At 41.1% G+C, this 15,957-nt stretch overlaps 1 protein-coding gene across 2 annotated transcripts in view; it reads left to right on the forward strand.

Annotated features, from left to right (window-relative positions):
• Positions 1-15,957, forward strand: part of LOC115261473 (protein suppressor of hairy wing) — a 40,439-nt gene that overhangs the window by 16,443 nt on the left and 8,039 nt on the right. Inside the window, exons 1-5 of one of the 2 annotated variants that reach the window (XM_029863163.2) lie at positions 10,640-11,153; positions 11,484-11,784; positions 11,843-12,114; positions 12,208-12,560; positions 12,635-12,826. In XM_029863163.2, the coding sequence (XP_029719023.2) occupies positions 10,794-11,153; positions 11,484-11,784; positions 11,843-12,114; positions 12,208-12,560; positions 12,635-12,826 (1,478 nt within the window). In that variant the 5' untranslated portion in view covers positions 10,640-10,793. Of the gene's footprint in view, positions 1-10,639; positions 11,154-11,483; positions 11,785-11,842; positions 12,115-12,207; positions 12,561-12,634; positions 12,827-15,957 lie in introns of those variants that run through there. The other variant, XM_029863164.2, reaches the window with a different exon arrangement.

Consider the following 15,957-nt stretch of genomic DNA (forward strand, 5'->3'; position numbering starts at 1 on the left):
TGGTTTATATGCTTTACTAGATACAATGTTGGTGTCTTCAGCAAAAATGTCCAACTGGATGATGTGCGTCTGATAGTGGACATGAGGAACCGGTCAACACAATCTGGTCCTGTCCCGGGTGTCGGAATGGCCCTCGCGGGAACCTGTTTCGTGGACATTTCAGTTATGGCACCAAAACTAGGCATGCGACGGCTCTATCTTCATGATTTTCCATACCCATTATTTTGGTAACCATGAAAATGACCAGTGACCTCCCTGGCCAACCCGTGGCCACCGGAATGTGCCCTGGAGGAACCTGTTTCGAGGACATTTTGACCATAACACCAAAACTAGCCATGCGACGGCTCTATCGTCATGATTTTTCATAACCATCATCTTAGTAACCATGAACTTGACCAGTGACCTCCCTGGCTAACCCGTGGCCACCGGAATGTGCCCTGGAGGAACCTGTGTCGAGGACATTTTGACCATGACACCAAAACTAGGCATGCGACGGCTCTATCTTCATGATTTTCCATATCTATTATTTTTTTAGTAACCATGAAAATGGCCAGTGACCTCCCTGGCGAACCCGTGGCCACCGGAATGTGCCCTGGAGAAACCTGTTTCGAGGACATTTTGACCATGACACCAAAACTAGGCATGCGACGGCTCTATCTTCATGATTTTTCATATCCATCATCTTAGTAACCATGAAAATGACCAGTGACCTCCCTGGCTAACCCGTGGCCACCGGAATGTGCCCTGGAGGAACCTGCTTCGAGGACATTTTGACCATGACACCAAAACTAGGCATGCGACGGTTCTATTTTCATGATTTTCCATATCCATCATCTTTGTAACCGAAAAAAAAAACTGCGAGTGACCTCTCTGGTTAACCCGTGGCTACCAGCTATGCAAGGGCTCTATCTCTATGATCTTCATCTTCTTTTTTGTGTATCGTCCATACTGGGGCAATGCCTGATACTCAGCTTAATGTTCTATGAGCACTTCCACAGTTATTAATTGAGAGCTTCTTTTGCATATGATCATTTTGCATGTGTATGGCGTGTGGTAGGCACAAAGATACTCTATAACGAAGAAAGCTAAGAAAAAATCCATTACAAAAAGTTCCACTACTGACCGCGAATCGAACCTGTCACCATCAGCATGCATATACTGAATAATCACGCCTTCACAACTGTGGATATAGTGGTTTTCTATCGTCATGATGTTTCATGTACATCATCTTTGTAACTGTGAACAGTGCCAGTCATCTCTCTGGTTAACCTCTGGCCACTGGAATTTGCCCTGAAGAAACCTGTTCCGAATACATTTTGCCCTTGGCTCCTCATGTTTTTTCACCTTCGTTATCAAAATAGGACCAGTGACCTATCTGTCACACTCGTGGTCACTGGGGGTAACGGTTACCAAGACAATGAATATAAAAATTATGAAGATAGAGCCGTCCTCTAACATGTTCCTGTGGCCACGGGTTTATGCTAGGTATCGCTCAAGTAATTTCCGTTCAGTTCATTATTTTTTCTTTACCGGAATGGTCAAGAACTTCAACACAGAGAGCTTCATTTGATTTGACGTATCTTCTCAGTTCCGTACTGGAGTCAAGAAGAATCAAAAGCTTCCTCATTTCTCGAGCGATTCCTTACCTGAATTTTCCACGTATCGAGATAGGTCAAAAAATCTTGCGAACTGCGTACTTCTTATAATGCAAGGACGCTGCACAGTGGTTCCACCATAGGTCTAAACCTTTGACCACAATCAACTGTGATATCAATGTGGTAACATAAAGTTTATTGATTTTTTTTTCTAGTTTCAGTCGTTTGCATTCATCACTCTACCATCCAACATGTATTTAGTTGATTGTGTTCAATTCTTATATGGTTGAAAACGATGTAAATGTAAAATTTAGATGCTACTTTATCATCTTATCATCTGAATAAGTGTGACTGGTTTATGATTTTTCAAAAAACGTTTCCCCTTACGATCTCTTCGGACGTTTTTTTTATAAATCTTCCCTATAACATTGAACAATGATTTACTGACGAATTCAGTAGTAATTTTTATACATTACATTTCACTATTCTTAAGCAGCTGTGAGTACCGTGGATCGCCCAAACTAATATTAGTATACATTCATAACTCGATATAACGTAACAACATTTTTATATTCGTTACGACATATCAAAGTTACGTTATATCGAAGCCAAAAAAGATCCCCCCCCCCCCAAATTATGTTATTCACTCAACAATGATTTTTAACCTTGTTTAAATGTTTTTTTTTTATTGTTGTATTTTATATACCTATCTTCAAAAGTCAACTTTATAGTATACCTTTTTATATCTAACTGTTTGAACCAATATTGCATAAGACAAGATTATTTTTTATTTTTACATACCGAACTGCTCAAGCGTCAAACGTTACCTGATTATGTGGTTAAAAGTAACAAATCCCATAGCAGGTAGCGTTGGAGTGTACATCATTTCATTTTCAGCAGTGGAAAATTCAAAGTTTCCTATACGATAATGCCTCCTAGAATTCCTCTTGAGATTCCTTAATGAAATACCTTCTGTGATTTATCCTGAAACTCTCGAAGGAGTTCCACTTAGAGTTTTTTTTTTGTCAAGGATTCGAACTCCTCCATTTATTCCTACTGGTTTTAATCTGCTAGGATTCCTCTAAAAAGGGCTTTGAAATAGGACACAATTGGTAAAGTACTAGAATTGTAGTAATGAGCTGAATTTGTGTATGGTGAGAAGGTCAATTCTTCGTTTCTGCAATGAAATGGTGCAAAAAGCGTGCAGTATAATTATTCCTTGCCTAATTTGATGCTGTTTGAGCAAAACTATGGATAACTATGTTATTTATGTTGCAAGAAATGAAGAAAACAACAACACTGTTGCCCGAATTTTTGCTCAAACAGCATCAAATTAGGTAAGGAATAATAGTACCCTCGCTTTTTGCACCATTTCATTGCAGAAACGGAGGATTGAACTTCTCACCATACAAAAATTCAGCTCATTACTACAAATCTAGTACTTCACCCTATCTGTCCTATTACTCCAAAAGTTCTCGATATGATTCCTCCAGGAATTTCCCCTGTGGCTTCTCTAGGATTCCCCATGGGATTCCAGAGATTTTTGCAAGGATTCATCCTGCCATTCCCTTTGAAATTTCTACTGGGATTCTCCCAGTCATACCTGCAATGCTCTAATACCTTCCTGCTCATTAAATATTTGCTGAGATTCACCCAGTAATTCCTGCTGGTACTTACTCTGTACATTTTGAACTCTTTTCTATTTTTTTTTTCAGGGATTTCACCGGTAATTCTTCCGAAAACTCAGGATATCGGCAAAAACCACCAAGAATTTCTTCAGAGATCCATTCAAAGATTGCTGGTTCCAGAAAACCCTGTTGAATTACTCCAGGGATGCCTCATTGATTGATTTGTCTTTATTAAAAAGACTTTCAGCCCTTGGTAAGAGGGATGCCTTATTTTCTTTCAAAGCATTTCTTTTAATGATTCCTTAAGGAATTTCCCCTTTTTCATAGATTTTCGCTGTGATTCCTCTAGAAGTTTGCTTTGAATCCCTCCAGAAATTCCCTCTGGTACTTCACGTGGCATTTCTACATAAATTCTTCATGTGATTATTCCATGAATTCCTTTAGGACGCATAGAATACTTTTGAAATATTTCCGCCGAAATAATTCATCCGTGGGATATATCACAAAATTTCGCCAGAAATTTATCAAGAAATTTATCTAGGAATTTATCAGAGAATTTCTTGAGCGATTTTCTGCAGGGTTCTTCTAAGACTAGGCGGACTTGCCCCGGCGTTATAACTCGCAGTATTGCATGAAACCGAATTTGCATCCACTGCTGTCTACTGTCATGTCTTTTGGAGTTGGAAGGCTATGTTTCAGTAGGAATGATATGTCCAGAATAAGTACAGTAGACGTTCGGTCGGTGCAAACGGTTTAACTGCAATGCTTTTTAGTCCGAGAAGTTCAACAAATTTGGAGTTATCGCACCGCCAAAAATCAAAATGATGTGCCATGTTTGCCCTAATAGGCTGGAGGAATTGAATGAATGTGAATGAATTAAACGAAGAGAAAAAGCAGGATCTTCATATAACGAAATGCAGAAGTAACTGATGCTGTGAATAAGTTCCTCTGGCCTATGAACAGTCGCATGAAGTTCACGTTCATTTTACGTCAATTGATGGCTTTATGACATCTGTCAGGCGTTGCAGTTACTCAATTTCATTCGTTAAGTGAAACGTAAACATGTTGCAGTTAGCAGTTAAACAAAATTACTGACACCGAAAACTGTCATATAACTGAGAAAATGTTCGTCTATCGCTAAACTGTTAGTAGACTTGGTTCCAGGAGGAGCGTAATATCATAAAGACTATTCCGTGAATCACGTTTATTATTCAAATAGCAAAACATTGCAGCATCTTCGTGCCTGCCACACGATATACACATGCAAAATGGTCATTGGCAGAGGAAGCTCTCAGTTAAAAACTGTGGAAGTGCTCATTGAACACTAAGCTGAGAAGCAGGCTTTGTCCCAGTGAGGACGTTACGCCAAGAAGAGGAGAGGAGGAGCAAAACATTGGAACCATAAAAAAGTTACGTTATATCGAGGTAAAAGTTACGTTATACTGAGTTACGTAATATCGAGGCTACGTTATACCGAGGTATGACTGTATACAAATCAGTTGGTAACCAAATTCACAAAACAAAAAAATTCAGCTCCATGAAGCAAAAAAAAACTATTTTTTATTTCTTTCTATTCGAAAGTTACAAATCTAGATTGGACATATTTTTATACAATACAAAAACGCTTTTGGGAGGCAAATATGTATCAAATTAACGGATTCACCATGCTATAAGCGAAATTATAAGCATGACCGCCTCATACAGAGTTGTTGCACACCTTGGAACCTCGCTAACTTTTTCACACTCCATGCTTTTCTTATGAGGTGTGCAACAATTGGCGAGTTTTTAAGATGTGTAACAATTGGCGATTCACCCTAGATGATGGATATGGAAAATCATGAAGCTAGAGCCGTCGCATGCCTAGTTTTGGCGTCAAAGCCAAAATGTCCACGAAACAGGTTCCTCCAGGGCACATTCCGGTGGTCACGGGTTAGCCAGGGAGGTCACTGGTCATTTTCATGATTACTAAGATGATGGATATGAAAAAATCATGAAGATAGAGCCGTCGCATGCCTAGTTTTGGTGTCATGGTCAAAATGTCCTCGAAACAGGTTCCTCCAGGGCACATTCCGGAGGCCAAGGGTTAGCAAGGGAGGTCACTGGTCATTTTCATGGTTACTAAGATGCTGGATATGAAAAATCATGAAGATAGAGCCGTCGCATGCCTAGTTTTGGTGTCATGGTCAAAATGTCCTCGAAACAGGTTCCTCCAGGGCACATTCCGGTGGCCACGGGTTAGCCAGGGAGGTCACTGGTCATTTTCATGGTTACTAAGATGATGGATATGAAAAATCATGAAGATAGAGCCGTCGCATGCCTAGTTTTGGTGTTTTGGTCAAAATGTCCTCGAAACAGGTTCCTCCAGGGCACATTCCGGTGGCCACGGGTTGGCCAGGGAGGTCACTGGTCATTTTCATGGTTACTAAGATGATGGATATGAAAAATCATGACGATAGAGCCGTCGTATGCCTAGTTTTGGTGTCATGGTCAAAATGTCCTCGAAACAGGTTCCTCCAGGGCACATTCCGGTGGCCACGGGTTAGCCAGGGAGGTCACTGGTCATTTTCATGGTTACTAAGATGATGGATATGAAAAATCATGTAGATAGAGCCGTCGCATGCCTAGTTTTGGTGTTTTGGTCAAAATGTCCTCGAAACAGGTTCCTCCAGGGCACATTCCGGTAGCCACGGGTTAGCCAGGGAGGTCACTGGTCATTTTCATGGTTACTAAGATGATGGATATGAAAAATCATGTAGATAGAGCCGTCGCATGACTAGTTTTGGTGTCATGGTCAAAATGTCCTCGAAACAGGTTCCTCCAGGGCACATTCCGGTGGCCACGGGTTGGCCAGGGAGGTCACTGGTCATTTTCATGGTTACCAAAATAATGGCTATGGAAAATCATGAAGATAGAGCCGTCGCATGCCTAGTTTTGGTGCCATAACTGAAATGTCCACGAAACAGGTTCCCGCGAGGGCCATTCCGACACCCGGGACAGGACCAGATTGTGTTGACCGGTTCCTCATGTCCACTATCAGACGCACATCATCCAGTTGGACATTTTTGCTGAAGACACCAACATTGTATCTAGTAAAGCATGTAAACCATAATTGAAAGCGTATGCCGTGTACTGAGTACACGACGCGACCGCTCGTGTAACTTTTTTTGATGCGACTGATGGAGGGTTAAGCAAACTTTAACTTAAGAAACTGTTATTCAGCTAGTTCTGTTATTTGGGTATGATCTTCGTGATGACGTCCACCAATTGATCTCCAGTCAGGATGTACCACCAGGGTGCGATGACGTCACGTTATACCAATGTTAAAGGAACTCAAATGCATTGTCAATGGGGGAGCCCAATTCATGTTGGCTGCAAACAATCCTATTGGGAATAGGGATGTCATATACCAGGAATGTACTGAAGCTTGATGACGTCACTCTGGATGCACTCTCTGATGAAGTTGTAGCGAATGTCCAAATGCTTCATCCGCTTCTGGTCCCGGGGTTCATCGGTCACCCCACTCTGGAAGCGGCTTAGGAAGTTCACCGCGATGCTAATGTACGGACGAGTTGAAAACATCAAGTAGGTCAGACAACCTATTAGCTCCCGGTAGGGATGCTGGGTCGCTTCCTCGTCATCCTTCGTGGTCAGCTTAGGGTTGGCGTCCAATAATGAAGTCATCACCGGCTTGCAATTGTCCATCCCTTGATTTAATCGCAACGTACCTTCCTCCATGTTGTACTGAATCCGCATGCCCAGGAAGTTTTTCAGCTCCTGCATGTCGTCCATCTCAAACTCGCTCTTAATTTTACGCTCAATCCGTCTAATTTCTTCCAGAGTACTTGATGCCAAAACGATGTCCTCGACGTATAGGACTAGGTACAGTAGACGTTCGCTCGGTGCAAACGGTTTAACTGCAATGCTTTTTAACTGCAAGTCCGCTAAGTGCAACAATTTTGCAGTTATCGCACCGCTATCTGTCAAAAACGAAACGTCAATGGAGTTGCGATGTTTTTCAGATGCACTACAGCTGCATTGCGATGTTTTTGAGTGCATTCTGGCTGCGTCCAACAGCAATTGACAACTGTTTGACGGCTGTCAGACGTTGCAGTTAGCGAATTTCATTCGGTAACTGAAACGTAAACATGTTGCACTTATCGAACGTCTACTGTATGTCCACACGCCGTTCGCATTTTTCATGTACATTCAGCTGTCGTACTGTGAGCGTTGGAACTCGAGCTTCAGGATGAAACTGTTGAAACGCTCATTCCAACTACGATGTGCCTGCTTCAGGCCGTACAATAATTTGTTCAGCCTGCACACCTTGTTCCCCCTCTGAAATCCTGGTGGCTGCCGCATGTGGACGGTTTCCGTCAAGTTTCCGTTGAGGAACGCCGTCCGCACCTAGGTCCGCACATCCATCTGGTGTAAGTGGAGGTTTTTCTGTACCGCCAACGCCAGCAGGGTCCTGACGGTTGTCATCCGGACCACGGTACGTTTCCTGGTAAACGTAGCCTTGTCGTTGGGAACACCCTTTGGCCACGAGCCGAGCTTTGTACCTGACGATTGAACCGTCATCACCGTATTTAATTTTAAATACCCACTTGCAGGGAACCGGTAGAACACCAGTTGGTAGGTCCACGAGATCCCAGTTCCGATTCTTCTCGAGCGCATGCATCTCGTCGTAGATCGCACGCTTCCATTCCGGCCAAACGTCACGCTTCCGAAGTTCATCAATGTCGTCCGGCAATGCCTCCACGTAGTTCTCCGCATTCAACGCAAACGCCATGCACACTTGCGTGGTGTAAAAAATCATTTTTGCTCCACACCGCTTATTCGATTCGTATCTAGATTCTATGCTTTCTCCCAAAATTTGAGCTCATTTGGTTGCAAATTGAGACTGCACAAGCCTGGGCACAAGCCCCTCAAAGTTTGTATGGGAATTATGCTCATCCGTTCTGCAACGCCATTCTGTTGCGGCCTAGGTTTTGACACAGACAAACAGACGTAACACTTGCGAAATATCCATCGACCACGCTTTCAACGAACATTTTAAATCTTCATAGTTGTGATTTTTACAACCAGAGATACGCGCATCGTTTTTCTTTGCGTTTGATATTTCACACTATCGCCTTCTGTTGACGATATTGCAAAACGCAGTGTTTCGTGATACATTTCCACCAGATGATGGTCTCGGTGATGGTACCGTATTACCCCGCTAATACGACACCGACTGTTGTCGAATAACCGGGGTAAACTTTTAATTCGACAAACTGGTCACCCTACACCACGTTGCTCATTGAAATTTGGCAACTATATTTTTGTTTTTGTTTTGATTTCCGGATTTGTTATGAAACATGATTTCAACAGATATTGCGGTGGTGCGAATGAAAAGCTCGTTCTTTTTACGATTGTTGCCATCCTCAGTCGATTCCGGTTGATCTTCAGGCGGTTTGGGCGTCAAATAGCACCAAAACTGAACTTCCGGAATTAGCGTCTGCAAGAGGAGCTGCTGCGGGTGCGAGTATAAGCGCAATATTAAACTGTTTTGCATTTACAGTGTACATCGCTGTGACATTCCAACACTTTTTAATTCGACATGTGTCGAATAAGCGGGGTACGAATTAAAAAGTGTCGAATTAAAACGTGTCGAACGAGCGGGGTAAGACGGTAGTGTTGATGGTAGTGTGAAGTGGGCGATGGATTTTCACGAAAGTTGTTCTAAATGTTACGTCTGTTTGTCTGTAGTTTTGACATTCGAGAGGTGTGCCACCGCTTGGATGTCAAAACTTCTTTTTCTTTTCGCTTGGGGTTCATTCAAATATTACGTAACGCTATGAGGGGAGGAAGGAAGTCTAGCGCTGTGTTATGCTTCATACAAAATTTCAATTTTTTTCCCATATAAAAGTTGTTACGTGGGGGACGGAGGGGGTCTGTGTCAAATTTTGCGTTACGTAAATAATATTTAAATGAACCCATGGTGCATCAATCAATTCTGGAGCTCGATTTGAATAGGTCGTATGTGCTTTTGTCGATATAAAATTCGATCAATTTATTTTAGTCATTGTAGCAATATGGCAGACATTTTGCAAACTTTTAATGATGAAACAGAAAGCCTGTTTTGTGAGGATTCTGCTGTGTATATCAACTTTGCTCAATTTCAACGGTTTTCGCTATAATAAGCGAATCCAACTCTGGAGCTCGATTTGAATAGGTCGTATGTGCTTTTGTCGATATAAAATTCGATCAGTTTATTTTAGTCATTGTAGCAATATGGCAGACATTTTGCAAACTTTTAATGATGAAACAGAAAGCCTGTTTTGTGAGGATTCTGCTGTATATATCAACTTTGCTCAATTTCAACGGTTTTCGCTATAATAAGCGAATCCAACTGATCGAATTTTTAATCGACACATACGACCTATTCAAATCGAGCTCCAGAACTGATCGAATTTTTAATCGGCATAAGCACATACGACCTTGCATTAGTATGGTACACGCTTGTATGGAAAAAATAAATCCTTGCTCCAATTGACTTTTTAGATTCCATTTGGGTCCCATATGAACTGTACAAAATTTCAGCGCAATCGGTGAAACTATAATTTAGCGCAAGCGGTTCAAAGTTTTCATAGGATTTACTATGGGAAAAGTTACACTTTCAGATAAAAAATCCCAGAGGTCGTCCCTTGTCTCCTTAATTCAAATCGATCAATGTATCTTGTAGAAAAATCAATTATGAAAGTTTCCTTCGAAGACCGCAAAACAATTGGATGCTTGTGGAAAAAGTTATTGATTTATTACCGATTAGTGATCCAACGAACGGCTTTTTATTTTGTTTTATCAGCAGCACTGCTGCTGCCGTTGCTGCATGGGGTGGCGGGAGGCATCACCACCCCCAGAAACAGCAGCCAAGGCAGCAGCTACAGTGCTGCTAATAAAACAAAACAAAAAGCCGTTCAGTGGATCACTAATCGGTAATAAATCAATAACTTTTTCCACAAGCATCCAATTGTTTTGCGGTCTTCGAAGGAAACTTTCATAATTGATTTTTCTACAAGATACATTGATCGATTTGAATTAAGGAGACAAGGGACGACCTCTGGGATTTTTTATCTGAAAGTGTAACTTTTCCCATAGTAAATCCTATGAAAACATTGAACCGCTTGCGCTAAATTATAGTTTCACCGATTGCGCTGAAATTTTGCACAGTTCATATGGGACCTAAATGGGATCTAAAAAGTCGACTGAAGCGAGGATTTGATATTTGTCTCATACTACATGCATACGACCGGTATTCAAATCGTGCTTAAGAATTTGGAGTGTTCGAATTGGTCGATTTGGCAACCATGCGCAAAGGCCTTCAGAAATGTCTCGGTTTCAGCGTTTGCACGCACACAAACACGTAAAAAAAAACTCTCGAAGCATCCGCCAACCAAGTGTTTTCATCCATCAGACATTTTTGCAGTGACTTTAGTCGCGTTCTATTTTCCTCACAACGGATCGATAAAAAATTGAAAAAGCAAACATTAACCAGTGAATTTCTACAAAAAAGTGAAAATTATCCGGAACGATGGTCATTGCGTGTGCGGTGGTAACATGTCGGAACCACAACAAAAACTGCGATCTGAGCTTCTTCACGTTTCCGCAACTTGGTAACATTGGCAGCAGGGAGCAGGAGAAGCTCATAGCGATGCGATTGGCTATGTGGCGGAAGGCATCCGGCTACAAGAAACAGATGAACCGGAGCGTGCGGATTTGCGGTCGACACTTTGTCGGCGGCCGACCAGCCAAACTCAACGAACCGGGCAGCATCGATTGGGTGCCGTCGCTCCACTTGCCGGAGCAGCCGCCCTCCAAGATGCACGGTGCCGATGCGGAAGTGCTTGCCGCCGAGAAGGAGCAAGCGGAGGAGATTTTAAGACAGAATACGGTGAGTGTTCGTCAGTGATCTTTTGCGTGCGTACACGGAGAAAGATACGTATGTAAACACTATTTTTGGGGAAACGTCCACAAATTACGTCCAACATTTGGAGGAGGGGGTGTCTACAACAGTGTGACAGTACATGTATTAAAATATTGAGATATGGGGGAGGGAGGGAATTCTACAAATCCCGAAAAACGATGGAATTGCTGTAAAGTCTTAGACACATCAGTTTGACCTGTTTTCTTCTGAAATGCTTAGAACGTATTGTCGATCATCACATCCGTAATGTTCATCTGACTATAACATACCTCTTCATGTGATCCAATTCAATTTCAGATTTGCAGCATCAGATTTTGCGCTAGTAACAAGGCGCCCAGCTGGAAGACTAAAATCTACGCTTTTCCAAAACTGGACACCACAAATTACGTGCTTCGCGTGCTGTCCGAAAAACGGCTTCTGCTCTGGTGCCAAATGTTGGATCGGTCGACCCAATGGGATAAGGTTGATCTCTGTAAACTGCAGCTGTGCAGTCTGCATTTCACCTCCGGAGCCATGGCGGAGTTGACCGATGTGGAAAATGTCGATTGGATTCCAACGGTGAACATGAACAAGCAAATTCGTTTCACGGATCACGTTGGTATGATCGGTATATTTTCTTTAATACTTGGTTTTACCGAATTCTTGTTTTTTCGCAGCTTATTTCAATCTGTACAATTTGATCTCCCTGGTCAAGGATTCGAGCGCTACCGGAAAGTGCGTAACAATCGACACATACAGCAAGCCCCAGCAAAATGCAGGATCAGTAGCAAACACTATTAATTTGACAGGTTCTACACCAACGAATGCATCAGCTTCCATCGCACCGAAGATGTCCGTGGGGCTAAAATGCATCCTTTGTCTGGCGTCCACTGCGTTGAAACCGATAAACAAGGATCAGGGGAAAGCCATCGAACAGCTCTTCAAAGATGTAAGATATTTTGTGTCACATAAATCCGTAAACTCCTCCACTTTGCAAAACTACACATTTAAAACCCAACTATGCTTCCATTGTTATTTCCAGGAACTTCAAGTTGATAGCGAGTTAATCTGTGCCACGTGCAGCAAGGCAGTGTTCGATTTTTCCATATTTTACAACAGAGTGCTTGAGAGCCAGAAAAAGGCGACACTTGGAAAGGTGAAATCCATCATAAAAATTGACCCGGTTAAATCGTTGAAACGAGTTGCTCCAGCAGCAAGTATCCCGCAAGCATCGCCGGCACCGGAAGAAAAGAAAGCAAAGTTGTTCAATGTACTGGTTTCGAACGAGTTTCAATGCAAAATATGCTATGCAACGCTTGCCACAAAACCGGGACTAAACGATCATCTTTATCTGGCACATAAGGTGAAGATCAACTGTAAACTCTGCAAGGACAGGTAATTCATTTTGGTGCGAAAGCTTTTTTTTCTGAATCAATACAATTAATTTGAAATTTGGTAATTCTTTTCAGTTTTTCTCCCGACGGTTATACAGTGCACAAAACGGGCTGTTTAGCACAATACAAGGCGCAGCGACAAGCACAGAGAACTGCGGCGGCAGCAGCTATTACCGTGAAACCCAAACCCGCTGCCAAACCGAAGGCACCGACAATAACAGCACCAGAATCTAACGAAAAGCATTCGTGCTATATTTGTAAAGAATTGTAAGTATCTAGCATCTAGCAAAATGTTCTGTCAATATGGAACTCAGGAACTGGGAACAAAAGATGGTGATTACGAACTGGGGGAATGCTGTTGCATGTCGGCAATCCAAAAAATTCATAATGCCTTATATATCGAATACACAAACAGGCTTATTCTGCGCGGCGTGTGAGGTGAGACGAGTCGAATGAGGTGACAAAAGTCGACTCGCCCCATTTGATTTACATTAGTCGTCTCACGTCACGTGAAACGAAACCATCTGTCTCACCTCACACGCCGCGCAGAATAAGCCTGAAAAGCTTTTACTCTTGTCAAAAAATGAACTGTGTTCGTACACAGGGCTAATTACAGGACATTGCCCTGTTAGATATCATCTGAAATTAATGGGCAAAGCTGAAAACGATATTTGTCGCTTTTGTAAGGAGGATAGTGAAACCTCCGAGCATTTATTATGCAGTTGTCCTGCTCTTTTCAACAGAAGAGCGATTTTCTTTGATAAGGGACTTTTACAGCCCTTTGAAGTATGGTTTTTAAATCCAAGTAAGGTAGTGCGTTTCATACGGCACATTATACCTGATGATACCTAGGTCTTGCGTTGATGATTTCTGACATATAAAAATTAATCACCGCGACAAGGTACAATTAGTAAAATGGGTTGTGTATCACAAAAGATCAAATATGGTCGCAGTGATAATATACCCGACAAAAAAAAAAGTATCTAGCATTGTCTTACGGGTGTATTATCTAGATTTAGAAAGATCTTTGAACATTTTGGGGTAAAATGCGTCACGCTTCTTGAATATTCCCACACTCAATCGAGTTACACTGACCCCACACGTATGAATCATCTAAGGGTTTTTGCATCAGAAAAATAATAATACAGAAGAATATAACCAAATATTTCAATGTAGTCAAAACCAAACAGTAGGAGTATGTCTTGTCTATACTTCTAATTCGTGAACACTTTGCTCGTTGAATTTAATGAAAAATGTTAAAATTTTAACTTTCTAGAAGAATGCCGGAAACCACAGTTTATGAATCAGCAGAATACTTGCCCACACATATGAATAAGTTTAGACACTATTTATGAATCATCGAATTTTTGACAAATCTCGTGCAGCTCATGACCCCATACGTCTCAATGGCTGTAGAACCAGCATCCCAGAACACATTATAGACATTTGCCAAAAATCTGAATCAATTCCAGGCAGGTGTGTCTACTTTTAAAATGAATAAAACTTCAACATGGTATTCGCACATTCAATTGGCATGGGCCTGAATACTTTACATGCACTATCAGTGACGAAAACTGATTACCATCTTAATTCAAATTGAAGCAGAAAAAAACTACGCCATATTAGATATGGTGTGCACACTGGAAGCTTTGCAAATCCAGTTCGACACGCACAAAACTATTCAAGCAACAAGAAAGGGTTGATAGAACCATCATAGAATTTAATTAAAAGATATTAGACTTTATGACGGTTCTCAAAACTTCTACAAGACTAGTTGGTCATCAATATCTTACAGTGTGACACCAAGCTCTAGCAAAGCCTGGCAGTTACGGTTGAAGAAGTGAGGCAAAAACTTGCGATAGTGAATGTCCGTGTAGTGTGCGTCAACTCCGTTAACTAGTAACGTTAAAACATCTGCAGGGCTGTTACACGTGGCGCGGATTTTGCGTTTTTCGCGGTTTTTGCGTTTCGCGCGTTTTTGCTAATTTCGGCGCGGATTTTGCGGAAACCGTTTTCAAATGCACTTACATTAAGGGCGGACGGGACGGTCGAGAAAATATCCGCCATTGCTCTGTTGCTACTAACATGGTAATCTCAGATTCTACTTCATATTTTGCAACAAAAACCTATCATTGTGTATGCTCACTTGCAGTGCATATGCTGATTGGTTTTCAGCATCTTCAGTGCGATAGGTCTCGAGATTACCATCTTCAAAATCGCGAGGCAAATTGTTAGAAAGAGAGGCAAGATAGGAAAAATAACACGGCGTCTCGTTTCACCTTAAATATTTAGACATCAGGCTCAACACAATCAGTAAAAATAATGAACATTTTCAAACTAGAAGTATGGGGCTGGGTTTTCTTTGTGATACTGAAAGCTGTTTTTTATGGAATTTGTAAAAAGACGCCTGTTGGCAATTTTGGAGAAACATTTGGTTGAATTTTGTAGTCAATCAATAGTTCTATCAATTTTTTCAACATGCAGGACTTTTTTCATTCATTATGGATGAGTTTAACGAAGTTCTCGAAATTCCTGGATCAGTTATTTGTGGAATTTATGTGGAATCGTTTTTTTTTTGCTAAATTTCTGATAGAATTATCCTGAAAATACGTAAACTTTTGTTGTAAAATATCTCTTTGATTTCCAGGCGGAGCACTCGTTTTGAGGAGAGTTGCGGGAACAGTTATTAAAGGGTTTCCTGGTAGAATTTTTTGAAGATTTTTTTTGCAGAATACTTGAAAAAATCGTTGAAGCTTTCGGAATCCCAACTTGCAAAAATCTTTACTGAATTTTCAGACATTTTTTTTTTTTTTTGAAGTGCTTCCTTTTTATGAATATCTTTCTTAGAAGTAAAGTTTATTGGTGATTTAATCAATGAATTCCACTAGTCTTACTCTATTTGTATCTTCATAAAATAAGTTTCTGTAGAAAGTAATCCATGAAATTCCCAGGAAGTTTCTGAAATTTTTTTTTTAATTATATCGCTAGCCTGTTTGCAACATTTTTCAATTCTTGTTTGATGTATAAGTTGTCATATAAAGTAATAGATTAATAATAGTTAAAAATTAATTGGACACGAATGCCAACTTTTTTGGTAAAGTGTCTTTAATAAAATATAATAATAATAATAAAAATTAATTTTTCATTAAAAATGCTCTTCATCTGGAGTTCAACAAAAGTCTGGCTTTTTATGAGTCATCAAAACCGTATGTTTTTGTCCTGGCGCGGATTTCATATAGCTTGGCGCGGATTTTGCGGTTTCCAAATCGACACTTTTGTAACAGCCCTGCATCTGCTAAAGTTTCCGAATGAAGCACTCAAACTTCAGCAGGTCCAAAAAGTGAGTCTATTGTTCAACATCATTGTGTGGGAGAAGGGCATTATTCTAAGAAGAGGAC

The sequence above is a fragment of the Aedes albopictus genome, chromosome 3, assembly GCF_035046485.1.
Source record: "Aedes albopictus strain Foshan chromosome 3, AalbF5, whole genome shotgun sequence".
Classification (NCBI taxonomy): domain Eukaryota; kingdom Metazoa; phylum Arthropoda; class Insecta; order Diptera; family Culicidae; genus Aedes; species Aedes albopictus.